The following is a 25,439-nucleotide window of genomic DNA, read 5'->3' as shown; positions in this document are numbered from 1 at the left end:
GTCACGCTGGCCACGTGACCCGGAAGTGTCTCCGGACAGCGCTGGCCCCCGGCCTCTTGAGTGAGATGGGCGCACAACCCCAGAGTCTGGCAAGACTGGCCCGTACGGGCAGGGGTACCTTTACCTTTTATACTCTGCTATACTCTGCTGTGCGACGACTGTCTTCTTGTGGGAGTGAATCCGGTGCTCACAATTCTAAGCTGTGAGTCCACAGCACTTTGACCTGTTCCTGTGCAGAAGGTGGTCTCTGGAAGTGCTACCCAGCTCGCCTAGCCCAGTCGGGGTTGAAGTGGATGAGTCCAGTTAGTGGCACTGGCTCAAGGGCGATGCTGACATCTCACACCTCACTTTTCAAAAAGGTAAAGGACCCCTGGACGGTTAAGTCCAGTCAAAGGTGACTATGGGGTTGTGGCGCTCATCTTGCTTTCAGGCTGAGGGAGCCGGCGTTTGTCCACAGATGGCTTTCTGGGTCATGTGGCCAGCAGGACTAAACCACTTCTGGCACAATGGAACACCATGACGGAAACGCCATGTACCTTCTCGCTGCAGCAGTACCTATTTATCTACTTGCACTGACGTGCTTTTAAACTGCTAGGTTGGCAGGAGCTGGGACAGAGCTTTTCTCCCTTTTCAAATACAGCCTGGCATGTATCTGTTAAGCTGAGCAAACTATCAATATGCGTAAGAGATTCAGGAACTAAAGTATTTACCATCTCAAAGGAATGGCCAGGCTACCCAGAAAATGCAACCAAGTAAGGCATTATCAGGCAGACAGGAGATTCTGCTGGAGGCCTCTCCAGGTGATGTATGTTTGGGGGGGGGGTCCTTGGGCTACAGGGTGGGCAATTTCAAAAGTCTTTATAAGGGCTTGTGCACCATTGTTAGGTGTTCTCTTCCCTCCTGTGTGTGGTGAGTGTTGTAAACAAATAAATCTGCCCTTTCCCCCTTATGGGGTATCCAAGAGCCCATATAGAGTCCTTACGTAGGTTCCCTATTGGTAGGAGAAAATAACAGAGGCCAACCAGAGTATATTGAGAAGCAAAGCAGCTAGTAAGCCTGATCTTTATTGATCTGTTGCAACAGGGTGCTCCCCTCACATGCAGGAGGGAGGAAGAACCCAGAACAAAAGTGTGCCTGCCCTTATACAGACATTTTAAATTCCCTCCCTGGAGTCCAAGACCACCCCCAGAAACATCATACATACATCACAGAAGGGGTGTAGCTCAAGACCACCACCCCAGATACATCATACCTACATCACAGAAAGGGCGGTCTACAGCAGAAATCTGAGTGCTTTGTTTAACTCCTGTCTGCCAGGTTATCTGTTTAATGGTCGCTTGATTGGATTGCCTGGGGAGCCTGGCCAGTCTTTTGTAATGATAAATACTTAGTTCCTGAGCCAGGTCACAGGCTCACACCCTATTCATATCTTAAATGTGCCCTTAAGACAGGATTTGTAAAGGAAAAGACAATGGGGAGGCTTTTCCATTTTCCTTTGACCTTGCAGAGAAAACATTTGGTCAGTTTGGGAATCAAAATGGTTTCAGTTCGGTCTTCCTGTGCTGATCTATGTACGTGCTTGGTTGGTACACTTATGAACATTTAGCATATATCTAAGACCTCAAAATTCCTATCACATGAGCGGGGAGGGGACCCTGTTGCAACAGTTTATTTCCTTTAATAAAGATCAAGCTTACTAGCCACTTTGCTTTCAATATACTCTGGTTGGCCTTTGCTTTCTCTCCGACCAACAGAGATCTCCTGAGAGACTCTATAGGAGCTCTGGATACCTCACAAGGGAACTAGAGGTATTTTTCTTATAACATAACCATCCAGAGGTTACCTTTTTACCAAATGTGGAAGGGCTGGCAACCACAATCGGTAGCCTGTGGGTTTGATGGGCCACAAGCTTTGGCCAGAGTAAAAACCTTCAAGCTCTGAGCTGTGAGCAGGCAACCTCACCCAAGAGACATGGGCTGTGACCAGCCTTTGCCCTCAGCCTCGCTGTGGGAATTTTGTCAAGTGCGGCTAATCTAGGATAGCCAGTGCTCCGAGACCTTCAGAAAGGAACAAGCAGTCCGAGATAAGGGAGATCTTCCTTTCTTTTTTTGTACACTCCTCCAGCGCTGTAGGAATCCTGCCTGGGAGGTTCTAGGCACAGGCTGATTAGGCGTCACGAAAACAATACAGAGAAAGAGAGAGAACAAAAACTCTCAGAGCCAAAAGGGAGGCGGGGGAAAATAAATCTGCTTGGCGGTCTAACTCCTGGCAAAGGTCCCATTGAACAAACAGAGCTTGTAGCTACAAACACTGCACGTCTAGAGGCACACAATCGAATGAACTCCAAAGCTGAGTTCCTTTCTCCTCACATATTTAAGCAGCAGCACAAGCTGAGAGGAGCCTCAGAGTGCACAGTGGAGGCCCCAGAAAGACAGAAAAGTTTGAAAGGGGGCTTCTTCGCCTATTTATCTCCCCAGTCAAATTTTCAAACAAAGCACATTTTGAGAAACCTTCATCTCCAAAGAACTCTGTTAAAGCATAATAATAATAATAATAATAATAGGGGGCAGAATATTGCAAGACCCTACATACGCGGGTGGCGCTGTGGGTTAAACCACAGAGCCTAGGACTTGCCAATCAGAAGGTCAGCGGTTCGAATCCCTGCGATGGGGTGAGTTCCCGTTGTTCAGTCCCAGCTCCTGCCAACCTAGCAGTTCGAAAGCACGTCAAAGTGCAAGTAGATAAATAGGTACCGCTCCGGCGTGAAGGTAAACGGCATTTCTGTGCGCTGCTCTGGTTCGCCAGAAGCAGCTTAGTCATGCTGGCCACATGACCCGGAAGCTGTCTGCGGACAAATGCCGGCTTCCTCGGCCAATAAAGCGAGATGAGCGCCACAACCCCAGAGTTGGTCACGACTGGACCTAATGGACAGGGGTCCCTTCACCTTTACCTTTACATATTGAAACAACACATAAAGACAATTTTAACAATACTGTTTGCCTTCGCTTTTCTCCCTTCCTGGATTACTAGGATTACACACAAACCTGAGCCTTCTGCCTAAACTGATGAAGGCAGTTAGTGACATTTGCTGGGAGCTGCAAGTGGGTAAAGTGCTGTTGTGGGGCATTTTATCTCTCGAGGGGTGAGTATCAAGGGCCCCGTGGTAGCAGCAGAGAGGACCATAACCAAGAGCAGGCCGAGCAATCCTTTCTCCTTTTCTGCGACCCACTTCTCTCACACTCAGGCTTCCGGGGAAAGGGCCAACTGCTCTTGACAGTTGCCCAAACTGCTTGCTTGTGTTTGGGCTTCAATCCATGCCCCTACTGCCTCATTAAATTAGGCCTGAGGCCACAGGTTATCTGCTCCTGCCCTATTAGGCCTAGGAACACAGGAAGATGCTTCCTTCCCAACCCATCCATCTCACTGCTGTCCGGACCAGTACTGTGGTCTAACCTGCAGCCCTCCCAGGTGTTGCTGACAAGCAACTGCCTCATTAATGAGCAACTGCCTCATTCAATTAGGCCTGAGGCCACAGGATATCTGCTCCTGCCCTATTAGGCCTAGGAACACAGGAAGATGCTTCCTTCCCAACCCATCCATCTCACTGCTGTCCGGACCAGTACTGTGGTCTAACCTGCAGCCCTCCCAGGTGTTGCTGACAAGCAACCCTGGCCATTGGGCTATGCTGGCAGGGCCTGATGGGAGTAGTAGTTCAACAGCATTTGGAGAGCGGCAGGCTAGCAACCTCTGGACTAGACTGACAAGCGGCAGCTCTTTCCAGGGCTTCAGGTAGAGGCTCTACCTGGGCTCTACCTGGACCTTACCTGTAGCATCGAAAGCAGACGCTACAGCTCATGCTCCAAGCCATTACCTTGGAAACGGAATGCTTTGGTCCGATCGAGGAAGGTAATCGTTACATTTGCTAGCTCTTCCCTTACGGAAAATGGTTTGTTTTGTGGGAAATATTGTCAGCTCAGTAAGGTCTCCTTGACTGCCCTCCCTGGGCGACAGTTTATTCTGCTCCCCTGATTGCTGGCTGTTATGTGGTTCGTTCAGCTTTCGCTCCATCCTCAAGCTTTCCCTGCCAGCTGCACATTTACTTCCTACCTGCCTCAAGGTAGCCAAGTCAATGTTTGTTTAATGGGCTGGCCCTGAAATCTGTTTGCAGGAGTAGACAGTGCGTGAGCGAAAGGGAAAGCGGAGGTCAGTGCCACATCAGCAGGTTTCCCCGGAGATCTTAGAAGGCTTATAGCAAGCGGCAGAATAAAAGCATTTGCAAGTGGGAGAGAGGGAGGGAGGAATGTCTGGAAAACTAATGCTGGAGATCTCTGAATAGGATCTCCTGCGCTTAAAAAAAAAATTGTATATAACTTATAAGATTTGAATTTAATCATCTAACACTCCTCTGATCGGTTTAGGTGCCAACACTGGGGGATGAGTGTCTTCCCCTCTATTATCAGTCTCCACCCTCCTAAGTTGCCATTTGCTTCTGGTCCCTAAAAAAGTACATTCTGGAGGGGGGGTGCACGAGACTGCCTTGGCCCCTAGGAATTGGCACCTATGTCCTGAGCTATATCTAGTTCGGCCTTAACCCTCTCCCAGGGAATCTAATGTGTCATTAGATTAAAATTGTGCTAAAGTGGCAGGTTTATAGAAGACCTGTCAAGTCCCCACCATCAGCCTCCCAGCTCACACTGGGTGGTGGGTCCCTTTTCTCACTGACTGCTGTGACCCTAGACAGCATCTTTGCTCCTGCTGGCTAGAAAACAAAACAGCTTTATAATGTCAAGGCAGGAGGCAAGTTGCACCCCACGCTGTGGGAATGTAGGGGAAGAGCTTTACACTGGAGTCACGAGCATTCCTTTCCACCTCGAAAACCCACCTAGCTCTTTAGCAGAAATTCCCAGGAATTTTTAAGGTTCTGTTCCGTAATCACGAGGGCTGAGGGGTCGTGGTTTACAGTGGTACCTCTGGATGCGAACGGGATCCGTTCCAGAGCCCCGTTCGCATCCTGAAGCGAACGCAACCCGCGTCCACGGGTCGCGATTTGCCGCTTCTGCGCATGCGTGTGACGTCATTTTGAGCGTCTGCACATGCATGAGCGCCGAAACCCGGAAGTAACCCGTTCCGTTACTTCCGGGTCACCGCAGAGCGCAACCCAAAAATGCTTAACCTGAGGTTACCGGTACTTCAAACCAAGGTATGACTGTACTTTACATGCTGTAGATGGAAATGGAAGTTCCCAGGTTCTTCTCTGAAGGCCAATGGTTGCGTCTTTGTGCACCGAAGCATTCCAGGTTTAATACAGAACAACCCTACCTATTGACACACATCCCTGGCGTGTGTCATATAATGTTACCGGAAGGTTAGGGAAGGGATTAATACCCCCCACAGCCCATGTAGAAAGGAGAGCTTCTGGGAGGACAGAAACTATGACTAGTCTAATGGCACACTAAGATGGATGCATTGCATCTATTTCTTGATGCAATGCATCCATCTTAGTATGCCATTAGACTAGCCATGGTTTCTCTGTGCCTGAATTCCTTGGGGCTGCCCTAACTTTCCTTTCAACAGATTCCAGTACATGCCTCCAGGATAGATCACACAGCTCCATCAAAACATCATAGCAGTTATGAGCACGAGTTCAGAACTGGAAGGTTCCCAGTTCAAATCTCACCTCATTCTTGAAAACAGCTTTAACTATGCAAGCCATTGTTTCCTAAAGCTTACTCTAAATGCGCTATGGCTTACCTTACAATAATGTTGCAAGAGCAGCCGAAATACTGTGAAAATCTTCATGCCCCGAGAAAAAGGACCATATAAATGCTAATGAGAGTGCATCTGAGGAACATTCTTCCCTTAGGAGAGCTGGGAACAATTCATTTCAAGCCTAACCATTTTCTGGTGAGGTTTTGGCACTTATCCCAAGGTTTTCTAAAGACACTAATTATTCCTATCCAGCAGTGTAGTCAAGGTCCCCGCAGGAATGAGCCTGGCTTCTTCCTACAAACCAGTCATGGGGTTTTGACAATAAACACAGAAAGAGGATCAGAGGCAAGGCACTGCACAAAAGGACACCAGACATTGTTGGTGCAATTGCGTCAGGCTTTTCAAGGCCGTGCCCGGTTCCCAGTTCTAACTTCTAACGCACAAAACACTCGCACGATCGTTCCTGTGGAACTACTGTAGCAGCATCCCCACATCTGAGTCCATTATCTGGAAGCAGTAGGGGCAGCAAATGAATGTCCATTTAGAAGGACAAATCTTCCTCCCAGCTCCCAGTACGTTTCCGAGCACAATTCAAAGTGTTGGTATTGACCTTTAAAGCCCTAAACGGCCTCGGTCCAGTATGCCTGAAGGAGCTTCTCCACCCCCATCGTTCAGCCCAGACACTGAGGTCCAGCTCCGAGGGCCTTCTGGTGGTTCCCTCACTGCGAGAAGCCAGGTTACAGGGAACCAGGCTGAGGGCCTTCTCAGTTGTGGCACCCGCCCTGTGGAACGCCCTCCCACCAGATGTCAAAGAGAAAAACAACTACCAGACTTTTAGAAGACATCTGAAGGCAGCCCTGTTTAGGGAAGCTTTTAATGTTTAACAGAACACTGTATTTTAATGTTTTGTCGGAAGCCGCCCAGAGTGGCTGGGGAAACCCAGCCAGATGGACGGGGTATAAAAAATAAATTATTATTATTATTATTATTATTATTATTATTATTATTATTATTCAGGTGGAAGTAAGGGAATGGGGGAGTTTCTCCAGCCCAGTGCTATAAGCAACCACTTGGGGGGGGGGTGTTTGTTATGTTATGTATTTTGTGTTTTCATTTTGCATTTTTATGTTGTAAACCACCCTGTGATTTTCAGATGAAGCGCAGTATATTAACAACAACAACAACAATTTCAAAAAATATTTTGCATACAAGCAAAGTGCTTCAAAATCAGTTCAGCTGCTTTCTATTAAACACAGCTGTTTTCAGCTTCTATCCTCTTAATAAAAATTCTTGCTAAAAATAAAAATAAAAATCCACTCTGCTTGCCTGGCAAAGCAGGTGAGTCAGAAACACCTCCAGATAGCTAGGTGGGGAAGCTTTTGTAAACCAGAAGAGCCACGGTTCTCCTCCCTGCCATCATCACCGCAACTGGCTAACACAGGTATGTGAGGGCAGGTAGGCTAGTAAAAGTTTATAGGCGCTTCTGACGACATCGTGGCAAGGGAGATCTTTTGTTTAGGAAGGGTTCCTGCAGGCACACACAGGTAACCCTATTTGCTCCATCCATCCTCGCTGTGAGGGAAGTATAAGAGCCGGCTCCATTACTGAGATGAGACAGGTGAGCAGGACCTTCATCCAGCGCCCAGTGCCTACAAGCACACTGGCTCCCACCAGCCCTGCCCCACAGTCTGCCCCATGACCTGAGGACCCCAGCAGGAGCAGCGTTGGGCCGAGAAGGCTTAGCAATGGGCGTTGTGTGTATTCTATGCGTATTTTAACAAACTGAACAGAGTGAAAGATTATGAAGCATGGGAGCATGGGAAGTGTATGTATGAACTTAACAGCAATTAGCTTTCCCCCCCAGTCACTATTTTGTTAATGCTGTTAATGTTGTTTTATAGATTATAAATGATTTGTTAATCATATAACATGACTTGCTGTAATTGTGATGTTTGGCTTATTTTGTAGTTTCGCTTTAAAGATTGCAATTATTTTATTGCAATGATTTATTGTTTTATATTATTTACATTGTATTTGTGGCGTTCTTTTGTGTTTTCTTATGCTGCTGTCATTTATTGTTTGTAAGCCGATTTGAGAAAGCGGCATAGAAATATGATCAATCAAATCTCTCCGTTTGAACAGGCAAACCAGATTTTCCTGCTTTGCTTTCTGAAAAAAGGCCTGGTTTTACAGAAAGGGCCCCCTCCTTCAGTTTGGGGGCTCCTGCTCTCTGCTACCCTTCTGCAAAGGCATGGGGCATTCAGCATCAATCCTAAACGCAATAGGAGGATCCAACTGAACTAGCTGCAGCGCCGTCACCCTTGAACCTGCCCTCACCTACCCCAAAGGCAACTTTACCTTCAGTGTTGGGTAGCCGGTGATCCCGAAATCCGAGCAGATTTTCTGGTTGCTCGCCTCAGCACAGTCTAGGACCCCCAGAGTCACAGCAGGTCTCCAATCTGGAGGGGGAATAAGATACAGACAGCAGAATAAAAATGATTAAAGTCATAGCTTGGATTACAGACGCTTCAGGTTGCCTTTTTTCAGGTTATGGACTCAGAACGGGTTACTTCCGGGTTTCGGCAGTCGTGCATGCACAGAAGCACCGAATCGCAACTCGCGCATGCATAGACGCACTGCTATGGGTTGCGAACGTGCATCCCGCATGAATCACGTTCGCAACCCGAGCGTCCAGTGTATTTTAGATAGATGATAGATAGATGATAGATAGATAGATAGATAGATAGATGATAGATAGATAGATGATAGATGATAGATGATAGATAGATAGATAGATAGATAGATGATAGATGATAGATAGATGATAGATGATAGATGATAGATAGATAGATAGATAGATAGATAGATAGATAGATGATAGATAGATAGATGATAGATGATAGATAGATAGATGATAGATGATAGATAGATAGATAGATAGATGATAGATAGACAGATAGATGATAGATAGATAGATAGATAGATAGATAGATAGATGATAGATAGATAGATAGATAGATAGATGATAGATATAGATAGATAGATGATAGATAGATAGATGATAGATGATAGATAGATAGATAGATAGATAGATGATAGATAGATATAGATAGATAGACAGATGGCGTTATTTCCTTTCCACTCTGTTAAGACAATGGTTTTTAGCCAGTGTGCTGTTGCACCCTGGGGTGCCTTGCATGGTCAGGGGTGCCATGGACAACACTGGCCTCCGTCCCTCTTTTTCCCCCGCTGTGGACTCAAAAAGGTTGAAAACCTGTGTGTTAAGGAATACACTTGCTCATTCTTCCAGAGTACAGAAAAATTACCGGAACAAAGTTGACTAGTATTATCTTCCGTGTGGTTTTTAGCTTATGACGGAGACTGGCTGAGCCTCCCTAATGTCCCAGAGAGGCAAAGAGTTGGATAGGAAGGAAGGTCATGGGAGCGAAAGGTAGGAGGAGAAGCAGGAACAGAAGTGAAGAGGAGGAGGAGGAGGGGCCCTGCAGGCCAGCCGAGGTGAAGGTTGAAAGAGGAGTAAGGAGAAGGATGAAATCAAAGAGGAGGAGGAGGAGACCATGACCTGGGAGAAGACTGGAGAGCTTTTAATGGCCGGAAAGGCTGAAGTTCACATACAGACTATACAACTCTATATATTTATCTAGACATTGAAATTGTCACTCTCCATGAACAGACGTGTGTGTGTGTGTGTGTGTGTGTGGCAATTTAATAAGGAGTTGTGTAAGATGGGATCATCTTATTTATAAACAGAAAGGTAGCCGTGTTGGTCTGCCATAGTCAAAACAAAAATTTTTTTTCCTTCCAGTAGCACCTTAAAGACCAACTAAGTTAGTTCTTGGTATGAGCTTTCGTGTGCATGCACGAAAGGTATCTGAAGAAGTGTGCATGCACACGAAAGCTCATACCAAGAACTAACTTAGTTGGTCTTTAAGGTGCTACTGGAAGGGGGGAAAAATTTTTTTTGTCTTATTTATAAAGTTGGTCAAGAACCCCATTCTAATGCATAGAAAAGGTTCAAACCATCAAAGACCACATTTTAGGAAGTACCAACAACCCAGAAAATCCCTGATGAAGGGCAATGGAAATACACTTTTTGAAAAGAACAAAAGTCTGTGGGGATTGGAAGTTTGTTGGCTTCTGCCAACAAAAGGGTCCCTCCCATTTTCTTATTTATTTCTTATTTATCATAGCAGCATATGTAATTATAACACAAAATGAATAAGATTCTTAATCATAACTGAACAACAAAACCATGATCTCTAAATAACCACTTAACAATAAGGTTACTAACCAAACGCTTACCCAGAAGATATGCTTTAATCTTCCTACCGGCGATGATCCCATGTTAAAATAATTCTAAAGCAGCATTCTCATAAGGGCCTTGATCTATACCTCGTAAGAAATGATATATATTCCATAACGCTCCTTCACAAATATTAGCACATCATAAATCCATAAATCTTATTCGGCTCAAAACCATATCTCTTACTATAATCAATACACTTCTGCTGTTTTGCCAAGAAATTGTCTTCTTTCTCGATCTGTTAGAAAATATGTTAATTTGGACATTACTGCAGGGATTATTTGACCTGGATTTTCATGAGGTTTCACTGTCCCCATATCTTATACTTGCAAGAGGCTTAAGAAGAACAGCAAGAAATACAGTGGTGCTCCATATGTGCTTAGCACTTTAAAAAATCCTAAAGTATCAGGATTTGGGCCTGACAGAGGAAGACTATTGGTCCAGACAGACAGTTGGCTTGACCCAGATAAGGCTCATTTCATGTGTTACTAAAATGTTAGACTAAGGCCAGGGAAACCTGGATTCAAGTTGCAGCTTGGACCATGAAGTCCAGTGGGCAACCTCAGACCAGTCATAATCTGCCTACCTTGCGGGGATGTTGTATGAATAAAATCGTAGGAGCCACATGTGCCATATTGCATCTACCAGGAATACTCTGGTCCAGAAGAGCTGACTCTGAGCTGGTTCCTCAGGCACAGACTGAACTGCTTCACCCCCCGCCCCAACCCCACAAGTTTGCTCAACATTTTGCTTGCCTCTGGGCCTCCAGTCTTGACCCTGCCATCTTTAGTCTCATTCCATTACAGTGGTACCTCGGGTTAAGTACTTAATTTGTTCCAGAGGTCCGTTCTTAACCTGAAACTGTTCTTAACCTGAAGCACCACTTTAGCTAATGGGGCCTCCCGCTCCACTACACCGCCAGAACACGATTTCTGTGCTCATCCTGAGGCAAAGTTCTTAACCCGAGGTACTATTCTTGGGTTAGCGGAGTCTGTAACCTGAAGCGTCTGCAACCTGAAGCGTCTGTAACCCGAGCTACCACTGTATTCCCTCGACATCAGTCAAAACATTGTGTTGAGCAAATTCAAGGAACTCAAATTCAGGCTCAGGACATGTTACTACAGGGAACAGCAGAAGGTGTTAACCAAGAGAGACCTGTTTCAAGATGGCACGTTGCGAACCCTCTGCATCAGGAGACACTCTCAGTCGCCACCCTTAGCAGGGAGTCACAACAGCAGCCCAAATCCCAGCTGCTCCACCCTAGGCTTTTGGTCCCATCTGTCTTGGAGATTAAGGAAGCCCTTGTTAAAATTCCCATTCCTTGCCACGCCTTACTCTTGTTTCATGGGAGTGGCAAAGATGCTCGCCCATCCACATGCTTGATCCATGGCCAAACTACATGGCGCAGACAACCTTGAAGACAGAGGCTGCACATGGACCTACAAATCCCAGCTCAGGCACAGATTTACTGGAATTGCTTTGCTGAACTCATCGAAACTTGGCCTCCGTTACCTCACCTCTCAAGCCTTTCTAAGCCTGGGGTTGGGTCAGGCAAAGAATCATAGACACTTAGAGACAATGGGACTGCTCAAGGTGCCCCGACTATAAAATTGGAAAAATTGAGATATATACCGTATTTTTCGCTCTATAGGACGCACTTTTCCCCCTCCAAAAATGAAGGGGAAATGTGTGTGCATCCTATGGAGCGAATGCAGGCTCCTTGGCATCAGCGATAGCAACGCAAAGCCTCCAAAGCGCAGAGGGAGCGCTCCCTCTGCGCTCTGGAGGCTTCGCGTTGCTTTCGCTGAAGCCTGGAGAGCGAGAGAGGTTGGTGCGCACCGACCCCTCACGTTCTCCAGGCTTCAGGGATAGCCTCCTGAAGCCTTTGGAGCCCAGCGGGAACTCGCGCTGCGCTCCGAAGGCTTCGGGTTCCTTTTGCTGAAGCTGGGAGAGCAAGACTCTCCCGGCTTCAGTGAAAGGAACCTGAAACCTTTGGAGCGCAGGGCGAGTTCCCGCTGCGCTCCAAAGGCTTCAGATGGCTATCAGCAACGCGCCTGTCATGTGAAGCCGGAGGAGGAACAGAAGGGTCTCCTTCTGTTCCTTCTCCAGCTTCGCTGAAGGGGTGCTGCACAGTTCTCCCTCTCAGAGAGGGAGAACTACGCAGCGCCCCTTCAGCGACGTGCCCGTCCTGGCTTCTGCCTTAGCCCTGCGCAGCCTCTTCGGGCAGGGGGAGCCTTAATCCTGCTGCCCTGAAGAGGCTTGGCACGGTTATGCCAGAAGCTAGAACAGCCACATGGTATCCCAGAAGCCAGATCCCTCTTGCTGTTCTGGCTTCTGGGATTCAGAATAATTTTTTCTTGTTTTCCTCCTCCCAAAACTAGGTGTGCCTTATGGTCTGGTGCCTCTTTTGGAGAGAAAAATACGGTATATAGCCGCACTGGCAGCATATCTCTTCTTTCTCGTATCTAAAAATGCAAGAAGGGCCTTTACACTCACCAGAAGCTCAACCCTGCTCTCGCCGGTCCTGGAAGGAGCCTTTAAAAAAGTCCCATACCTTCAGAGACTTTGCGCCTGTTCATTGGGGGAGATGGGAAGCCCAGAGCACTTGTTCTTTAGATGCCCCTTTTATGAAGAGGCACGTAGTAAGACCATTGATCCCCTACTGGTGAGGCTAGCTGACCTCCCGGAAAAGCAAAAATTCAAACCTTTTCCTGTTAGTCAAAGATCAGAAGACGACCCGGATGGTTGCCAGATTCTGTGTACTGATCTGTAGGCGCAGACCATCTCCCAAACTCGGTTCTATGGGTGACTCTGGGTCAGATCCGGTAGTTTATTGTTGTACATTGTTTTTAAATTTACTGTTGTACAATGTTTTAATTGATTGTTTTCCTTCTGTGACTGTACCCCCAAGTGTGTTTTATAAGCTGGTCTCCGACCGTAATAAATTATCTATCATCTGTCTGTCTGTCTGTCTGTCTGTCTGTCTGTCTGTCTGTCTATCTATCTATCTATCTATCTATCTATCTATCTACCACACCCAACAAATGGTCCTACAGCTAATGTATGTGCAGAGATTTTGGAACCTCACAATCAAGGTTCCCAAGCTGAGATTCCTGCATTGCAGGGGGTTGGACGACCCTCCCAACCTTTTCACTACGATTCTACAAAGCTCAATAATCATGCAAATGAAGCAGATCTAGATAAACTTTTACTCTTCATACAAAACTGTGCATTTTGTGAAAGGTCTTTACGCTAATTACCGTATTTTTCCCTCTATAACACGCAGATTTTTTCTCCTAAAAAGGAAGGGGAAATGTCTGTGCGTGCTATTGAGCGAATGTCTGGTCCCTGGAGCCGAAAAATCAGGCAAAAATCAAATCGCGCTTCACGGAGAAGGGAAACCTGAAAAGAGGAAGCGGCTGCTTTCCTGCATTCTGCCTCAGGGTCTTACTGCCCACCCTCCTCTGTTTCCTTGCTGTGTTTGCTGAAACGGAACAAAGAGCAGGGAAAGCCCCTCCCCTCCAGGCAAGCAGAGGGGAAAGCAGAGTGTCGTTCCTTCTAATTCCTCTCTGTGCTCCGGTGCTGCTGGGGGAGAGGGAGAGAGAGGGGGGGAGGGAGAGAGAGAGGGGGAGGGAGAGAGAGAGGGGGGAGAGAGAGAGAGAGAGAGAGAGAGATGGCTGGCTTGGGTGGGGGGAAACTTTTGCCTTTCTTTCCTCCCTCCCGTTAAATCCCTCTCCTGCATTCTTAGCCAGCTGCTTCTCTGCACACCCCTCTCATGTCCCTTCTTTGTTTTTCCTTCGTTCCCCACTTAAAATGTGGTTACAAAGCATAGATCCACATGGATCCTCAGGATCTTTGCATTGCGTCACCCCAAATTCACCATCAGATCACATAGCATGTCCATGGCTACAGCCTGCACCAAAAAAATCACGCACCCACTGTTGCCTGGGGCTGCAATGGTGCAAAAATGTGGTTACAAAGCATGGATCCACAGGGATTCTCAGGATCTTTGCATTGGGTCACCCCAAATTCACCATCAGATCACATAGCATGTCCATGGCTACAGCCTGCACCAGAAAAATCACGCACCCACTGTTGCCTGGGGCTGCAATGGTGCAAAAACGTGGTTACAAAGCATGGATCCACAGGAATTCTCAGGATTTTTGCATTGGGTCACCCCAAATTCACCATCAGATCACATGTCTGTGGCCACAGCATGAAGCACAAAAATGATACATCCACTGTTTCATTCAGAATGTTTTTTCCCTTGTTTTCCTCCTCTAAAAACGATGTGCGTGTTATGGTCAGGTGCGTGTTATAGAGCGAAAAATACGGTAGTTGTTTTGGCGGCATGCTCATTTTCAAGCCGGCAGTCTCCAGGAAAGGCCCAGGAGCGTAGGAAGGCAAAGCCAACTCAGTTGCAGTGCAAAACTGTAACCAAAATAAATTGCAGAAGTTGATGGCTGCCCCTTCAACTGTCCTAAGAGAAGGAGGGATCAATCCACCAGCTATGTCAGGCTCATCCTTCCCCTGAAATGTGCCAGCTTACCAACTGTTTTAAGAACTGGTGCCCGGGTTTGATTTCCGCTTTCGCTTAGGTGTCATTTCAGTTTGCAAGCCTGTGAGCAGGGACTGTGCTGTTTTAATTTATTGCTGCCCCGGGAGCCTTTCTGGCTGAGGAGCAGGGTACTGATGCTCTAACATAAATAAACAGAACTGCTTGCTTTGCATTATCCCTAAGCAAAAAGGCCACTTCCCCCTCTTCCCGCTTAGGTTTTTGTGTAATTTGGAGCGTTCGGGTGGGAAAGGAAGCAGCGGCAGCTGGAGAGCGGGGGAAAGAGAGTTAAAGAATATAATAATAATAATAATAATAATAATAATAATAATAATAATAATAATAATAATAATTTATTTATACCCCGCACATCTGGCTGGGCTTCCCCAGCCACTCTGGGCGGCTTCCAACCAAATATTAAAATACAGTAATACATCAAACATCAAAAGCTTCCCTCAACAGGGCTGCCTTCAGATGTCTTCTAAAAGTTTGGTAGTTGTTCTCTTTGACATCTGGTGAGAGGGCATTCCACAGGGCGGGTGCCACTACCGAGAAGGCCCTCTGCCTGGTTCCCTGTAACTTGGCTTCTCGCAGTGAGGGAACCGCCAGAAGTCCCTCGGTGCTGGGCCTCAGCGTCTGAGCAGAACGATGGGGATGGAGACGTTCCTTCAGGTATACTGAACCAAGGCCATTTAGGGCTTTAAAGGTCAGCACCAACACTTTGAATTGTGCTCGGAAACGTACAGAAGTACAGCCTGGCCACAGAGGACGAGGAGGAGGAACTAACTCGGCATGTGGCCCAACTAAAGGCAGCCGAAGTTCTCAAACCCTTGACCTCAGGCAGGAACTCTACCCCTTTTCCACCAGGAAAGCTCTGGAGGGACTGAGAGGAATTACTGAGAGGGACTGACCACACCCAGTCAAGGAAGTTTCCATGCGCCAATGGAGCAGGGTCAAGCGATACCACTAATTCTGCCAGGTCAGACTTGTTTGCTACTATGAGAAGCAGGAGCTTCTCCTTGTAGCACCTCTGATGTGCGTATTTTACTTCTGCCAACTTTGACAGGAGCAGGGCCAGCTACTGTGCAGGACCCAACCCAGCCAATTGGGTCAGCCGCCTGTGGGGCCAGCCAGGGCAGGATGCTCTTCGGGGCCTCCAGGGAGTCTGCCTGCCTCCTTCCACTCGGCCGCCCTACAGCTGAGGGGGAGGCGGTGGGCGTACCGTTTGGGGCAGTGCGGAGCCTGCAGGAGCCCAAGCCACCACATTACTCCCAGGAGAGACACGTGGCTCGGGCGTGCTGCAGGCCCCATGGTGAGTGCCGCCCGGCATTTTGTCACCCCCCTCAGTGGTGACACCCGGGGCGACCCGCCCCTGACCCAACCTGGCCAGCTAAACCAGGTGAAGGCAGCCGATGGAACTCAAACCCTCAGTGACTTAGGGACTTCCCACAGTTCTGGTGGTTGAGCGGACAAGGCCAATGGCAGGTCCAACAGTCAAAAAGTTGGTTTCTGCATGTGCTGTAGAGGGAAGTGAGTTGGCAGATGGGGCTTGTCCTCCTGGGAAAGGAGCCCATCTAGGAGAAGGAAAACTCTGATCCTAAATCTCCACTGCCTTGTGGGATATCTTCGGGAGAAGAGAAGGCTAAGCAGTAAACCCTACGCAATTCCGGAATGGCATCCCTAAGATGGTTAGATTGTGCCTTGTACGCTTGCAGCCAAGCTAGTGCTTTTCCTTTGGACCACATCCACAGTGAGGCTTGTTGCCTGGGCTGCCCAGGACCTCCATACACACTGCCCGGGCTTGTGCCCTGGGGAGGTCACTTCAGTGCGGCCATGCAGCAATTTGACTTCAGCCCTGAAGGCACACTCCTCGGCCCAGTATACCTGAAGGAGCGTCTCCACCCCCATCGTTCAGCCCAGACACTGAGGTCCAGCGCCGAGGGCCTTCTGGCAGTTCCCTCACTGCAAGAAGCAAAGCTACAGGGAACCATGCAGAGGGCCTTCTCGGTGGTGGCGCCCCCCCTGTGGAACGCCCTCCCATCAGATGTCAAAGAGATAAACAACTACCTGACATTCAGAAGACATCTGAAGGGAGCCCTGTTCAGGGAAGTTTTTAATGTGTGACATGTTAATGTATTTTTAATCTTTGTTGGAAGCCACCGAGAGTGGCTGGGGAAACCCAGCCAGATGGGCAGGGTACAAATAAATTATTATTATTATTATTATTATTATTCTCTCAAGACAGGTGGATGCCAACAATAACTTAGACAGCCTCGGTGTCCACAATAAACATACACGGAAGAACGGTGTTTGTTCCCCAGGTGCTTACAATCCAAATTTTGACAAGGGGATGACAGAAACATCCAGGAGAGCAGTAGAAGGCAAGAGTGGCAGAACACCAAGACTACAGAGAGGCAAGTCAGATTGCAACGTCCACCGTGAGTCATTTTGCTTCGCTTCTGTTCCCTCAGATTCCATGCAGAATACAAGCTGTCCTTCCCACAGATGACGAGAGCTGTAGCCTGGGACTAAGAACATGCCAATTATCACTTCCTACGGGAGAAGCATTTGCGTTTCCATCTCTGCCACTGACTCAGCAAGATGTTGGGCAACTCTCTTGATCTCCATTTCCTCACTTAACCTAATAGGGGTAATCATAATGACCTGATGCCGGTAAAAAAGGACTTTGAAACATACCACGGACGTGCGCCATTCTGAACACAACACATTACTCAGCCTTCCCCGAATCGTCCCCAACTTGCGGGGTTCCCAGAGATTGTTAGCTTACCAAGGCAGTTCCTGATGGACAACACAAGAACGAGGAAAGCGAGAGGAAAGGCAAAACACCAGCGTGGTACTGGAAAAGATAAATTGTAGGAAAGTGGCACAAAATGCCAAATGTGCTTTCGTGAAGACCTTCAGGGCCACAAAGATAATTTACCTAATAAGGCAACATCTCTTTAAAAACAAACAAACCCGGAAGGTTTGTCCCAGCTTCCCCCTTGAAGCAAGACCTGCACATTTTATACTCTGCAGCTGTGGAAATTAGGTGGGCCTCCATCGGGATTAAATTTACGGCATGTAATGCCTTAAGAGAGAATATTATGAAAATGATATACAGGTGGTACATGACCCCAGTCAAGCTCGCAAAAATCTATCATTTGCCCGATAACAAATGTTGGAAATGTAAGGAAAATGAAGGTACATTCTTTCACCTTTGGTGGGCGTGTCCCAGGATTAAGGCTTTCTGGGAAATGATATATAATGAATTGAAAAAAGTATTTAAATATACTTTCTTGAAGAAACCAGAGGCCTTTCTCTTGGGTATGTCTGGCCAATTGGTGCCAAAGAAGGACAGAACGTTTTTTATGTATGCTACAACAGCAACAAGAATACTTATCGCAAAGTATTGGAAGACGCAAGATCTACCCACTCTGGAAGAATGGCAGATGAAACTGATTGACTGTATGGGACTGGCAGAAATGACGAGCAGAATCCATGACCAGGGAGAAGAGTCGGCAGAAGAAGATTGGAAAAAATTTAAGGATTATTTACAGAAATACTGCAAAATTAAGGAAAGTTAAATGGTGTTGGATTGAAATTGAGTGGTTTCTAGCTGTAATGATATAAAGGAACATAGATGGGAAAAAAGGGTTTGAAAAATAAGGTAATCTTATAAGCTGTAATGCTTTAAATGAAGGATTTGCTGAACAAATAACCTTAACTGGGATACAAGGAGGAGAAGTATGAGGAGGTCTGAGAAATTTGTTATTTAAAAGTATGATTTATGAACTTTATGTCTTTTTTAATGTTTTTGTTTGTTCTGTTTTTGTTTGTTTGTTTAAAAAATTGGAAAATTTAATAAATATTATTTTTTTAAAAAAGGAAATTAGGTGGGCCCAATTGGGGTGGGGGGTAGATGGCAGGGGGATGTGGGGGTGCACAGGCAATCGAAAGCTTTATTAATGCTGGGGAAATTCCAAAGAAGCAGTCGAGTCCAGATCAGCTACCTGAAACAGGTGCATGCAACATTGCCCCCTACAATTGGAAGGCAAAATGAAGCCCCTGGATTGGACAGGCTGGGTATCTGTCAATTTAGGAAGATTGAGAGGAGGCTTAATCACAAAGCAGAGCACACAATAAAATTATTGATAAAGCAGATTTTTAATCCCCCAAAACTGAAAAATGCACACACCTAAGATAATTATCAATAAAAACATGGATAATACTTTAAAAGCAAACATAAATAACTAAATTTTATGGCTGTGTAGTCTTGCTGGGGAAAAAAGGTTTGCTGCAAGCAAACAAGCTAGCGAGGGTGCCTCTGCCTTGTGTCAACAGCTGACGCCACACTGAAAGATCAGCAAATGGGAAACATTATGAAGAGTAAATAATAGGAGCACAACCTTGTCTAGGCAAGGCAGTATACGTATTCTGCCTGTAAAACACCAGCCACAATCTGAACTACACATTGAAAACAATGTCATACCCCTTTAACCAGGCGTGCCTTTCGCCAAGGGATCCTGGAAACTGTGGTTTGTTTAAGGGTGCTGAGTGTTTTGAGGAGACCTCAACTCCCCTCCCAGAGCTACCATTTCCAGAGTTCCCTGGGGTGTTAAATCACTCTGCAAGCTGTAGCTCAGGGAGGTGAATCCGGGTCTCCTAATAACTGTCAGAACCCTGAAAAAACTACATTTCCCAGGATTCTTTGGGGGAGGCCATAACTGTTCAAAGTGGTATGGCGTGCTTCAAACCTTAAGTGTAGATGGAGCCCCCAGTCTCTTAGCACCTCAAGTCCAGCTCCAGCTCCAACTGACCTCAGAGATTCTGGGTTGGAGAAAAAAACACTACAGGTCAGCCCGCTCACACCAGAGACGTTTGGCAGTAGGCGCACTCTGAGTAAACTCTGACTTTTAAAGTCACTTTAAAAGTCATTTCTCCATGAAATGCACAGATGAGAGAGAAACTTCCCCTACAGTATCACTTTAAAAGTAATAAGTAAAGGTAAAGGTACCCCTGCCCGTACAGGCCAGTCTTGCCAGACTCTAGGGTTCTGCGCCCATCTCACTCTATAGGCCGGGGGCCAGTGCTGTCCGCAGACACTTCCGGGTCACGTGGCCAGCGTGACAAGCTGCATCTGGCGAGCCAGCGCAGCACACGGAAACGCCGTTTACCTTCCCGCTAGTAAGCGGTCCCTATTTATCTACTTGCACCCGGGGGTGCTTTCGAACTGCTAGGTTGGCAGGCGCTGGGACCGAGCAACGGGAGCGCACCCCGCTGCGGGGATTCGAACCGCCGACCTTTCGATCGGCAAGTCCTAGGCGCTGAGGCTTTAACACCCGCGTCCCTTGTTTAAAAGTAATAGTAGTCAGCATTTGGAAGAGTTAGATTCGTGGGACCTTTCCGTTGCTGAATGGAGAAGCAATTAACCAATGGATTCTTTCGAAACACGCACACAGAAACATAGATTCTGAAGCACGGAGTGGAAATCGAATCTGTAGGGCAAGGTATGATCAGGGGAGAAGTCCAGGGTGTTTCGGCAGCACCCCGATCCCTCTGTTTCACTGACATCCCATTGGAAGGAAATTGAAAAGGGGACTCCCGAAAACAGGGGTCAGCAAGGGTTACCTCGCCTGGGCCAGTTCACTCCAGCAGAGACCCCTCTGTGGGCTGGATAGCTCGCGCGCCTGCAATTTCCAGTGTCTGCGTCTGCGCAGACGCAATTTCCAGCGCCGCGGAAGTGAGTCCCCGTGCCAGTTTAGCGCAGCACGGAGGGACCCACCAAGCAGGCAGCTCCGTTTGGGGGCAGCTCGGGGGCTGGTTAAACCACCTCCGTGGGCTGCTTGTGGCCTATGGGCCTTAAGTTGCTGACCCCTGCCCTACAAGGAAGGCAACTAATTGTACCTGTTTGTCTTCAGTGCACCGATTGATTGACTTCCTTTACAAGAGATTATGCTTTCCCCAAAACACAGATGAGACACACATCAATAGAGCAGAGGAAAAAGATTATTTCTCCACCTGTTATCCCTGAGGCAAATAAAAGGTTTATGTAGCACAAATCATTAGTAATGAATGCAAGACTGAAAAGGTATGGCCTACATGAATAAGAATGAACACCACCAGGACATCAATGGAGAGAGATAAAGCTCAGGAAATTACAGTCACTTGTGGGGGCCATAATCTGCTACCAAAACACTGAGAATTTTAAATCTATCTCTTAAAAACTAAAGGCACAAGCAGTCACTGGTCCCATTCATTTCAATGGGAGGGTGAGATCACCGGAATCTATGGGATCCCTTGCTCAGTTTTGGTTAGATCATGTTTTGTGGTCTAGACTGCTAAGATTTTTGTTTCTTTAATGGAGGAAGGGAATTGACTGCGAATAGCAATTGGAAAAAGAAAATAGGAGAAGATTCCTATCCCCTGGCTCTTTCATTCAGCCAATGGGAAGGGGCATGGCGAAGGGGGGGTGCTGCAAAGGGCTTCTAGGGTGGGAGGGGGACAAGAAAAACTGTTTGTCTTGGGGTTTAAGCATGGTTAGCTTAATAAACTATGGTTTAATAAAGTTAAATTATGGTTCAACTTTGGCTTAGGGAGGTGTGTGAACCAGGCCAGAGACTCCTCTGTAGTTGAAGAACAGCCTCTCCTTGTGATCTCAAAGTCCAAGCCACAGAAACTTTGGAAAGCTGGAGCAATGAAGAGTCTTGCAAAGGTAAAAAGGTACAGGTAAAGGACCCCTGGACGGTTAAGTCCAGTCAAAGGTGACTCTGGGGTTGCGCCGCTCATCTCGCTTTCAGGCCAAGGGAGCCGGCATTTGTCCACAGACAGCTTTCCGGGTCATGTAGCCAGCATGACTAAACCGCTTCTGGCGCAACGGGACACCATGACGGAAACCAGAGCACACGGAAACGCTGTTTACCTTCCTGCAAGAGTGGTACCTATTTATCTACTTGCACCGGTGTGCTTTCGAACTGCTAGGTTGGCAGGAGCTGGGACAGAGCAACGGGAGCTCACTCCATCGCAGGGATTCAAACGGCAACCTTCCGATCGGCAAGCCCAAGAGGCTCAGTAGTTTAGACCATAGCGCCACCCACGTCTTGAGACTAACACATTTATTGCAGCATTTTTGTGCACGACAACTTTCACCTGGAGATTCGTACTGTGAGTTTTGATTGACTGATTGAACCCACATATTAGTCAATATGATTCATAGAATCATATAACAGGAATAGCAGAGTTGGAAGGCTATTCATTAGGGTCATCTAACACAACCCGCTGCAATGCGGAATTCTGTCCTAAAGCATCCATGATCTTAAAGCAAGCATTGCCTCCTGGATGAATACAATTGCCACTGGTCATACATTGAATACTTAAACGCAATTAACTTTTATTCTTAAAAATCTGCTGCCCGTTTTTAAATTGGCTTAAGCTTACAACACTCGTAACTAATTTATCTCATCATTCCAAAACAGTGCAAAGCAGTTCCAAACTGCTGAGGCAATCCCATTCCTGCCTTATCACAGCAGGCTCCCAGAAGCCTGTGTCTGTAATGATGTGGGCTCCTGAAGTCCAAAATCATGGCATGTCTGGCAGATAACATTTAAAACAGGTTATTAGAGTGTGGGTGGAAAGAGACATGACCAACTATGCTGACTGACAAGCCAACTGGAAGCAGAAATGTATAGGCTACAAAAACTACTGTGTAGACTTCCCTATGGGTGAGATTAGGAGGTCTAAGCCTAAAAGCAAATGTTTGGAAAATGTTTGGGCTCATCATCTTAAGACAAGCACTGGCACAATGTTCCAACTGTAAAATACAGATTCAGCGCTCTAGGGCAGGCTTCCTCAACCCCGGCCCACTGGATGTTTTGAGACTACAGTTCCCATCATCCCTGACCACTGGTCCTGCTAGCTAGGGATCATGGGAGTTGTAGGCCAAAAACATCTGGAGGGTCGAGGTTGAGGAAGCCTGCTCTAGGGTGAATGTCTTCTCCTCATATTCTAACCCTCAGGAACACCATAAAACAGAAATCTAGTCCCTGGTCATCCTGGCTTTCAAAACCATTAACGTACAAATGTATGTCAACATTTAAAAGAAACAGAAAAGAAACCCACCCATGCAGTATAATTACAGCCATCACAACATCCCCGGGCAGCAAGTTCCGCAGGTTAACTATCTCTTACCAAAGACAACAAACTTCCTGGTGCCCAAAGCAACACTCATTTGCATTTACCCACAGCTATGCTAAACTCATGCTGGCCACATGGCCCGGAAGCTGTACGCCGGCTCCCTCGGCCAATAGAGCGAGATGAGCGCCGCAACCCCAGAGTCGGCCACGACTCGACCTAATGGTCAGGGGTCCCTTTACCTTTACCTTATGCTCAAGCAGCAATTTCCCATCTCCCCATTGCCTTCTTTGAGGCAACCCATTCACTCATACAATCCCCTCAGGGGCTTTGGAAAGACGGGATAAGCTAAGTCCTTTAGCACTGGGGGGAAGGGCATCTTGCTGTTGCCCTCAAGATGTGATGGGACTACAACTTCCACCATTCTTGACCATGAGCCATGCTGGCTGGGACTGAAAGAAGCTGGCATATATTACTTACACACACACACACACACACACACACACACACACACACACACCTGTTTTAGCAGGAAGTCAACACAGCATACACTTCCTTAAAGTAGGCAGCAGGAATTGTGGTAATTAACACCTTTTCCTAACGTACCACTGGGTGCTAATCTATGTTGAGTTTTGATCATGGTTTATGCCAAGGGTAGGCCAGATGCGGCCCAATCACCTTCTCAATCCAGCCCGCAGATGGTCCAAGAATCAGCATGTTTTTACATGAATAAAGTCCTTTTATTTAAAATGCATCTCTGGGTTATTTGTGGGGCCTGCCTGGTGTTTTTAGATGAGTAGAATGTGTCCTTTTATGTAAAATACATCTCTGGGTTATTTGCTGGGCACAGGAATTTGTTCATTATTTTTTTCCAAAATATAATCTGGCCCACCACATGGTCTGAAGGACAGTGGACCGGCCCACGACTGAAAAAGGTTGCTGACCCCTGGTTTATGCATTAGGGACAGCAGAAGAGGCCTCTGTAAAACCCACGTTCTGGCCAGCACTGGCTTTAGAATCAGCATTACAAACTTGATCAAGACAAGAATCGCCATAGGCCCTTGGGTTTCAAACCACCTCGAAGCGCCAGTTGCCCTATTGATGGAAATGCAGCGACGTATGCCTGCCGCTTCTCAGCTGAGACATACAGTGGTACCTCGGGTTAAGTACTTAATTCGTTCCGGAGGTCCGTTCTTAACCTGAAACTGTTCTTAACCTGAAGCACCACTTTAGCTAATGGGGCCTCCTGCTGATGCCACGCCGCTGGAGCATGATTTCTGTTCTCATCCTGAAGCAAAGTTCTTAACCTGAGGTACTATTTCTGGGTTAGCAGAGTCTGTAACCTGAAGTGTATGTAACCTGAAGTGTATGTAACCCGAGGTACCACTGTACTGCCAAGCTGCAGGATCTCTTCCCGTAAAGGAAAGAGGGCTGACTCAGTCCACTCGAAGGCAGAATCAAGTCACCGTGCTTACAATTTCCTCTCGCCACCTCAAAGGGATGGAAATGTTCTTCACTTCCTGCCCTGACCCAGCACAGCAGCAATGAAGTGGACCTTTTTGATCAGCCGATGCACTCCACCCCAGAGATGGCGAAACTTCCACGGCTGCAAAGTGGTTCAGACAGCCCTAATTGAGGCAATCAAATAACAAAGTGATTGGCAACACATTTCTGGACCTATTGGGCATGGTAGGCAAACTAAGGCCCAGGGGCCGGATCCAACCCAATTGCCTTCTAAATCCGGCCCATGGACGGTCCAGGAATCAGTGTGTTTTTACATGAGTAGAATGTGTCCTTTTATTTAAAATGCATCTCTGGGTTATTTGTGGTGCATAGGAATTCGTTCATTTTTTTCTCCAAAATATAGTCCGGCCCCCCACAAGACACTGATGCTGGGAAAGATGGAGGGCACAAGGAGAAGGGGGCGACAGAGGACGAGATGGTTGGATAGTGTTTTCGAGGTTACCAGCATGAGTTTGACCAAACTGCGGGAGGTAGTGGAGGACAGAGGTGCCTGGCGTGCTCTGGTCCATGGGGTCACGAAGAGTCGGACACGACTAAACGACTAAACAACAACAACAACAACCCACAAGGTCTGAGGGAAAGTGGACCGCCCCTCTGCTGAAAAAGGTTGCTGACCCCTGCTTTTAGGCCATAAGCAAGGAGCCTCGAGATTTGAGGCCACACCAAGCCATCTCTTAATTTAGAGAATAATGGAAGAGGTAAATGATAATGTAGCCATACATCAGCAGCCAGATGTCCAAATTCCTCCACCATGTTCTGGACAGATGCATTCCTCCTTTGGGGAAACAAAAACTGTAGGATGGAAGAGGGGAAATGCAAGAAAACTACACCCACTTACATAGAAATAATAAAGAGAAAGGACATACTCTTCCAACATATTCCTATAGAGCAGGGCAGCAGAATCTGATGTCTCATTGCATGCAGGGTGAAACACAGCTAACTATACTTTATGGCAAGGGACGTGGGTGGCGCTGTGGGTTAAACCACAGAGCCTTGGACTTGCCAATCAGAAGGTGGGTGGTTCGATTCCCAACGATGGGGTGAGCTCCCGTTGCTCGGTCCCTGCTCCTGCTACCTAGCAGTTCGAAAGCACACCAAAAAGTGCAAGTAGATAAATAGGTACCGCTCCAGCAGGAAGGTAAACGGCGTTTCCGTGCACTGCTCTGGTTCGCCAGAAGCAGCTTAGTCATGCTGGCCACATGA

At 47.1% G+C, this 25,439-nt stretch overlaps 1 protein-coding gene across 1 annotated transcript in view; it reads right to left on the bottom strand.

Moving 5' to 3' along the window:
* QSOX1 (quiescin sulfhydryl oxidase 1) overlaps positions 1-25,439 on the bottom strand; it is an 80,863-nt gene that overhangs the window by 43,481 nt on the left and 11,943 nt on the right. The window contains exon 2 of the mRNA XM_053391314.1: positions 8,068-8,168. Within this exon, the coding sequence (XP_053247289.1) occupies positions 8,068-8,168 (101 nt within the window). The remainder of the gene's footprint in view (positions 1-8,067; positions 8,169-25,439) is intronic.

This window comes from Podarcis raffonei, chromosome 6 (assembly GCF_027172205.1).
Source record: "Podarcis raffonei isolate rPodRaf1 chromosome 6, rPodRaf1.pri, whole genome shotgun sequence".
NCBI lineage: Eukaryota > Metazoa > Chordata > Lepidosauria > Squamata > Lacertidae > Podarcis > Podarcis raffonei.
The sequence above is the reverse complement of the archived record's forward strand: the minus strand, read 5'-3'. Positions and strand labels throughout refer to the sequence as shown.